This window comes from Oratosquilla oratoria, chromosome 23, assembly GCF_046742065.1.
Source record: "Oratosquilla oratoria isolate Oo_2021 chromosome 23, ASM4674206v1, whole genome shotgun sequence".
NCBI lineage: Eukaryota > Metazoa > Arthropoda > Malacostraca > Stomatopoda > Squillidae > Oratosquilla > Oratosquilla oratoria.
The window spans coordinates 38,569,570-38,577,751 of NC_134799.1; the positions used below are offsets into that span (position 1 = coordinate 38,569,570).

Genomic DNA, 8,182 nt, shown 5'->3' on the forward strand with positions numbered 1-8,182 from the left:
AAACTGTTATTAGCGAAGTTCCTCAGGGTTCTGTTCTTTGGCCATTTCTATTGATAGTATACATAAATGATATATATACCACGGACTAAAATCTATGATCTCCAAATTTGCTGATGATATAAAAAACTGTGCGGAATGGCAAATGATCACTTAAACCAATTAGATATTCAAGAAGATTTAGATAAACAACAGCAATGGTCTGGAAAGTGGCTAATGAAATTTAACACAAGTAAATTTAAGGTTATGCACATAGGTAAAAATAACAGAAAGTACGATTAAAAGTTATTTGAAAATTCGTCTAAGCAGTGTATTTCAACCTCTGGGAAAGCAAATAAGATTATAAGACTGATTGTGCGATCTTTTGATTTCAAAACTCCATCTCTCATTAACAAGCTATATAAATCGTTAGTTCGTCCACATTTGGAATATGCTGTTTCCATATGGTCACCGAATCTCATTAAAGACATTGACAGATTGGAAAAAGTACAACGGCGAGTCACAAAACTGATTCCAAATATAAAAAATAAATCATATGAAAATCGACTAAACATATGAATCTGTTTTCCCTAAAAAAGAGTAGACCCAGAGGTGGCTTTATACAGTTCTTTAAGATTCTAAAGGGAATTGACAACATCAAAGGTGACAAAATTTTCACAATGAATATCCGAAAGAAATAATGGTCTCAAACTGTCAGGAAATATATTTAATTTGGAAGTGGGTAGAAACAACTTCGCTAACCGTGTAGCTAATGAATGGAATAAACTTCACGCAGAGGCAGTGCAATGTAGTTCAATTCGAAGCTTTAAGATTAATTTAGATAAATACCTAAGCAAGATGCTGTAATGCCTGCCATTTATTTTATATTATTTATTGACTTGTTTGTTATTATTACTATTTACCTGTTTATCATTTAACTTTACCTACTTATCTATTTACTTATCTTATTTATTATCATTTATATTATTACAATTTTTATTTATTTATTTATTTATCATTATCGTTTTTTTATCCGACCTAGTTATGGGTCAAAAGGTCTCCAGTCGGCATGCTCCTCCTTTGTAATCCTCTGTAATATATACATACATACATACATATATATATATATATATATATATATATATATATATATATATATATATATGTATGTATGTATGTATCCAAGGTCTCAAGTACTAACGGCTAATTGCAATAAGACCTTTTATTCTTTATATTGTTGTTATCTTTATGTGTCTGGTTGCAATTAGTCGTTTGAACTTGAGATATTTTCCTTCTTTTGTTCCCCCTTCATCATTTCGGACATTTGGTCCATCTTCTCCGTTTGTGTATTTGGACCTTGTTCTGGCGTTTTTACGTTTGTGTTGCATGATAACGATGTTATTTTGCTACATTTGTTTTATGATCACAGCCTTAGAAACTTATTTTATTTGGTGGCACAATTTCATGTTAATTTCATTTTATTCTATCTAATATTGTAAAGAGTATTGGTTGCATATGAGATTGAGAGTGTTAACCTTTCCCAGTTATACCACATTGACCATTTATATTTGTGTTCACAATTTTGTATCCATTATACCTCTGGAGACGATTTCTGCATGGGAATCGAAACGTTGGGTAAATAAACTCTTAAACTGAGTCTTGTGGTTACACTTTTCCGAGATATAGAATCATCAGTGGTGTAGTCAAATAATCTCCAGGTTGGAAAAATTTTAGACACCCGATAGTTTAGTCGGTAAAGCGTCGGCTTTGCGTTCTCTCAAGGCTCGGTTCGAATCCGGGGACGGCTGTCGGGATTATTTGAAATATATGTATATATATATATATATATATATATATATATATATATATATATATAATACATATATATATGCGCGCGCGCGCGCGTGTGTGTGTGTGTGTGTGTATCCATCACTAACCATCACCCACCACGCACGTGATCCACAGGCTTGCAACATAGCGAGACTCCCCTTCTTGCTAACCTTGCATTTCCCACAACATACCCCTAACGCAGCATATTTCATGACAAACAAGATAGATACCCAATGTCACCAGACTAACCTATTAAAATCCTTTATTATAACTGCCCTAGTATATTACGCATAAACTAACATAGATATAATATACCTAACAATATCCACTAACTATAGGACAAACCCTCATATATAAACTGACCCTAATGCATAGAATAGCGAGACTAACGCCTTTGCTTACAGTAACCTACTAACAACCTATATAACCTTTAACACCCATGTCACGTAGGCGAGAGGCTGGGTAGGTCACGAGCCTACCGGCCAGTCGTCAGAGCTGGGTAGACCGAGTAGGCTGCCAGCCTATTGTGCCCTAGGTCAAGGCCTGGCACTTATTGTAATCTGCCCACAGGGCCCATTTGTACCTTATCATATTTGCAAACCAGATTTGCCTCAATTGTTAATTAAAAGTAGAAAACTCCCGTTTTGGAGTTTATCTCGCCCGCATTAAGTCCTCCTTACGTAACCAACAAACCTATTTAACGGTTACACAACCTATCTAACGGTTACATGTGTGTGTGTGTGTGTGTGTGTGTGTGTGTGTGTGTGTGTGTGTGTGTGTGTGTGTGTGTGTGTGTGTGTGTGTGTGTGTACAATAAAAACACTGAAGACGTGTGCCCTACAAATGCAAGATTAACTATTTTGAAAAGAAACAACCGGAGAAGAACGTTTTCGTGTATTACATCGTAAGTATAGAAATAAATAGAGTACAAACAAGCAGAATATAAGAGTAGGGAAGAATGCATGTGTTCCAAAAGGGACAGTTTATGTGACCTAGTGTCAGGTGTGGAGGGGTGTAGCACCTTTGCAGGATACTTTGAGCAGTTGTTCATGGGTGAGGCTCCAGGAGGACAGTTTCCCCTCGATGGTGTTCAGATAGTTCCTGATCCACTGACAGACGAATCTCCGCCCTCTTTAACAGAGGCCAAAGATGCTGTAAGTTGAAGAGTGGAAAGGTAGCTGGCATCTGCAACATCAGGGCGGAACTGCTGAAACCTATTACCAATCTGATAATCTACACCTGACACGCTTACATAGGCCTATTGTTATATATAAATGGGCGAATGCGTCGCCAGATATAGAGGAGCCTAGGTGAGACACTCTCCCTTAGACTCGGTAGGGAAGAAATTTTCCCTTTGGGAGATTTTATCCCAAGCTGTAAATACGAGTTCTCTTAATAAACCAAGAAAACCCGAAGAGGGAATATATTTTCCCGCTCTCACATTGTGTAGCCAAAACTAACGGCTACACTCGCGCAGAAACCCTGGGAGACGATGTCGACGTATTACACACGTAGCGCCAATGAGTGGGCTTCTCGACCAATGGAGATAACGTTTGGTCCCAATTCCGCCCTTCTATTAAATAAAATATTCTGGTACTACTCAGCACAAAATCATAAATCATACTTCGGCATAGTAAAGGAGTCAAGAAAAACTTCGCAACAATTTCATAAATATATGACAGAAAGTACTTAATTTAACACCAGATAACGCTCTTGCAAATAATTTTAGACAAAACATACTAAGTCATTTCCTAAATGGAACCTTTTCAAATCATATTACCCTTCAAGTCATATTCGATTCGTCAATTAACAACAGAATCCAAGGTAGCACAAAGACATACTATAATCCTAGCAGTCCTCTGATGACCAGGCGTCTTCCCTGAGAGCGAAATCATAATTTTCATCCTTCAACCTAAGCCCCTTCTGACCAGATACCCGTTGTTTGGTACTCACCCTCCTGGTCTCGATGTCGAGGTTGAGCTTCCGATGTTTCTCCTTCTTAAGCGAGTCCCCGAGAATGGGCTCCACCATGAAATACCTCGACGACCTCACGCCGTCATCCCTGTGTGATGAGAGAAAAGGTCATGAACTCGTTGAGGTCTGAAAGGGAAGGAGGGTGGGGGGGGTAACCTTTCGCGACGAAAAAGAAAGGCTTACACAGTGATCTACTTCCCAGGCTTTGCTCTGGCTGGCGTTAGAGACTTTTGTTCGCCCGAGATGAGGCTCTGGAAAAAATGGTTAGAACTCCCTAAATTAACTCGATTCTGATCAGTGAGGCGTTTTATAGGTTTTCCTCTGGCTACTGCCAAATGCTTTCCTTCAACTTAGAGATGATCCTGATAATGGATCAGTCACACTAATCATGAACCCTTCAGATTATTTGGGCTACTATTCAGGCTTTGTTCTGGTCACTACCAAACAATCTTATTCAGCTGAGAATGATTAGTACATAAGTAGCTCAAGCTATCATAGCTGGTCGCAATCCGAGTAAAATGACAAATACCATCAGCACGGAAGGGAGTAATCTAAATCGGTTAAACCCTATATTTTCGAAGGACTGTCACTTCAACGAATAGAATATCTATGCGGCTGCAAGATGAGAGGAAACGATATGCCACTCGGCAAAGAGGGAGTATACAGAACTCCCGACAAGACATAGGCCATTGAGATACCTACCTGCTGCTGCCGCCACATTTTCAGTATAAGGTCATATATGTCAACAAATTCCTACGCCAAATACATTTAAGCTTGTAAGAAACCAAGCGATTTTAGTCATCTTTGGACACCTTGCACCTGTTTCTAGACCTTTACCCCCAATGTATGATTTTCTTAAGTATTTTTTATGTGTAACACTTAAAAGTTCTTGCGTCTGAATTATGCAACGCCACAACAATAAAATGCCCATACCTAGACACAAATGTACAATGTTTAGCGACATTCTTTATCCATACATAAAAAATTTACCTACCTTTTTCTTTAACTAATAGTCTAATGAGTCATTCAGAATATTAATACATACTCCCCTAAACCTCTGTCTACCCCTCGTAGTTAATCTTAAAATAGTCATCGATAAAAAATACATTGTTCTGCAAAGTACAATGTTTTCCGCAGTCATTTGCACCAACAAATTTGTTACATCTTGATTTCAACCTATTGTAATGGTATTTTTATTTTGTATTTTCATTTGCGACATTTGAAGGTTCTTTCATATCAATTACTTAACAAGATAATAACAGGTTACACTTAGACACGGACCTGCAAGTATAGAGCAATACTCTTTATTTGCTTATCATAATATCACCTCATTTTTCCTACAGCTAATCTTCTATCAGATATTCAAAATACCAATACATTCCAAAGCCCTCTCTAAACTCTTAAATTTAAACTAAATATATGTAGAAAAAAATTCCTCCATTATTACAACCGCAGGCAAATATGAGCAAATAAACAAAAGATCTTGAGGGGCATGAAATATCTTGTGCTTTTGTATCACACACACGCACTCACAGCTCGATGGCGCAGTGGTACCGATCGCAACCGCTAATCCAACGGTCCACGTTAGATTCCCACCCAGGGCTGAAATAATTTCAGCATCGTTGCGCTATGAGCCGGCACTCCAACTCTCGTGGGCGGAGTGTTGTGTGTGTGTTTGTGTAAGATCGCAGCTCTGAGCTCTGAGCTCTCATCCAGGTAAATAAGACTATCAAGTACAGACAAATCTATTGTTTATTTATTTATGTAAAGCATAAGATAAACGAGGCAAAAAAAAAGAGCAGATGTGAAACAGGGTAATAATATGACAAAAATTTGAAAGTAATAGATATATGTTCTGGAAGGAAATTAAAAGAGGAAGAGGAGGCGAATCAAGTAGAGATGAAAAGGTAAAAGGTGCAGATGGAAAGATGACAGTGGAAGAGACGGCAGTACGAGGAAAATGGGTAGAGTATTTTAAGGAGTTGCTAAATGTGAAGGAGGATGGGGAGGGGAAGGTAGTTGCAGTGGGAAGCGCTAAGAAAATGACAGTGACGAAAGGAAAATGATGAGAGCAGGTAAGGCACCTGGGTTGGATGGATGTCATGCGGAGTGTCTAAAAAAGGGAGGTACAATGGTGGACTGGCTGGTGAGGTTGTTTGATATTTGTTTAAAAGAGGGTAGAGTACCGGAGGACTGGAGGAATGCCTGTATAGTTCCGCTTACAAGGGAAAAGGGGAGAAGTGTAAGTGTAGTAGTTTCAGAGGGATCAGTTTGTTGAGTGTAGTTGGGAGTAATGGGACCTTTCGCAGTCAGGCTCGTAGTTTCCTATTAGCGCTAGAATTTTCAATTGTGTGGGAATTCACGGGGCAAAGGGGTGACTTAGCTAATTTGGAAACCGATATTAAGAAAAAAATACGACATAAATTGCTGCATAAATGTATTTAAAATTTAAAACATGACTCTTAATGTTATAATTTTTACTTACTGGTGTGTGATAAGGCTTTGTTAATCTAATTATAAGATACAACTAAATATAGGTGATTATTTTAACTGAAGTAAGTGTAAGCAGTAAAAATTAGAGGATGTCGATTTCGGTTTGTGGAATTTATCTAAGAGTGTCGAAAAATAATGGATATTACTGTCACGTCCTGTATATGAAGATAATCAGTGAGATGAAATATAACAACAGTGGTGGCGGACGTACGAGTATTTGATGCGCGATGTATTGAAGCGATGAGTTGAAAAACGTCGCAGCGCTGCGCAGTGTGTCAACAGTTGAAGGGAAAGGAAGCACGCGCTCTGCTTCGCTCTTCTAGTTTCATACAATGGCACAAGCAACTTCCGCAAAGCCTTTCGAGCGGACGAAGACTATTATCTTACATTACATTAAGCTACTAAAGCAGTACCCAGCCATTTGGAATATCGAGTGCAAAGAATATAAGATGAGAAATATAAAAAGTACAAACATCGAAAGCTGACTTCTTTTCTTTAACAAAAACTTTCTACCCTGAAAACACAGTTTCACAGGGAAATGACTGCCATCAATGCATCATAGAAGTCTGGTGTTGGCACGAAAAATGTATACACTCCAAAGCTGTGGTGGTTTAATGATTAAATGAGTAGAGCGTCGGCAGACATTTTCTTCCCGTGAAAGCCAAATGATGACTGAGATCTGGTTGTTCGCGTAAGGTATTCGCAGTGGTGCAGTTCGTCCGGACTCTAGTGTAAAGGTATCAACACGACTACTGCATCAAATCGCAGATGCGTGATAGTACGTGTGGACGGGGCTTTAGTAATCGTACCGGAAAAAAGTCTTCGATACAAAAATATATTTTCTATACATTACATAGATTTGAATATTGCTTGGTGCATTCAATTGAAAGTATATATCAGTATATGTTCATTGAAGTCGGTAGAAAATGACAAATTGCTTGGCTTGATAGAATTATAGGCTGTTTTACGAATATCATCTGTAATTATAAGTAGAGGCTCAAACAATGTTATATGCCGTTTGCAATCATGAAATTAATTGACTTGAATTTTAGACACAATAATGTGCAACGATATACCTCTGTAAGTCTATAATACTTGCCCCAAAAAGTAATTATTTTTCGGCAAGAATTACAAAATCTGGCGGTGTCTGGTATCAAATCTCTCACTGCGAAAGGTCCCATTGGTGAGGAACAGTGTGTGTTTAGGACAGGTAGGGGTTGTGTGGGTCAGATTTTTGTGGTAAGCCAGACATGTGAGAAAGTTCTAAGAAAAAGTAAGGATTTTTTTTCCTTTGTGGATTTGGAAAAGGCTTATGACAGGGTAGACAGGAAGGCACTGTGGGAGGTATCGCAGATATATGGGATAGGAGGAAAGCTGTTGAGATTAGTCAAGAGTTTTTACGAGAGTAGTAGAGCCTGTGTTACAATTAGAACTGGAGAGAGTGGTTTGAGGTAAAGGTGGGACTTCACCAGGGATGTGTTATGTGTAACCCTCACTAACCATCTCCAATTATGCATGTGATCCACACACATGCGAGATGGTACTCGTCTTTGGCAAGACCCCCCAACCTTGCAGACATCACAAAATTCCAATCAACAAAACATCTTGACTCAATAATGCAAAGACAAACAAAAACGCCCCGCAACATCAACACGAGATGCCTAATGTCACCAGACAGACCCATTTAACCCTTTCTCATACCTACCCCAATTACTTTAAAATAAGTTCAATATATACGCCATATCTAACCACTCCCACCATCCATAATTGGTGGCAGCGGTGCCTCCCACGCCACGCCAGATCTGACTGAAACAGTCGTCCTCAGCCACCTACCGACACATCTATACACCACCCGTTCACCAACCGCTCCCTTCGAGACGACATTCGGACTTCTAGGAACATCTGCCGA

At 38.8% G+C, this 8,182-nt stretch overlaps 1 protein-coding gene across 2 annotated transcripts in view; it reads right to left on the reverse strand.

Annotated features, from left to right (window-relative positions):
• The window catches only part of LOC143038078 (uncharacterized), a 620,937-nt gene that overhangs the window by 308,189 nt on the left and 304,566 nt on the right, over positions 1–8,182 (reverse strand). For both annotated transcript variants that reach the window (XM_076207001.1, XM_076207000.1), the window contains exon 3: positions 3,760–3,868. In XM_076207001.1, coding sequence (XP_076063116.1) covers positions 3,760–3,868 — 109 coding nt within the window. The remainder of the gene's footprint in view (positions 1–3,759; positions 3,869–8,182) is intronic.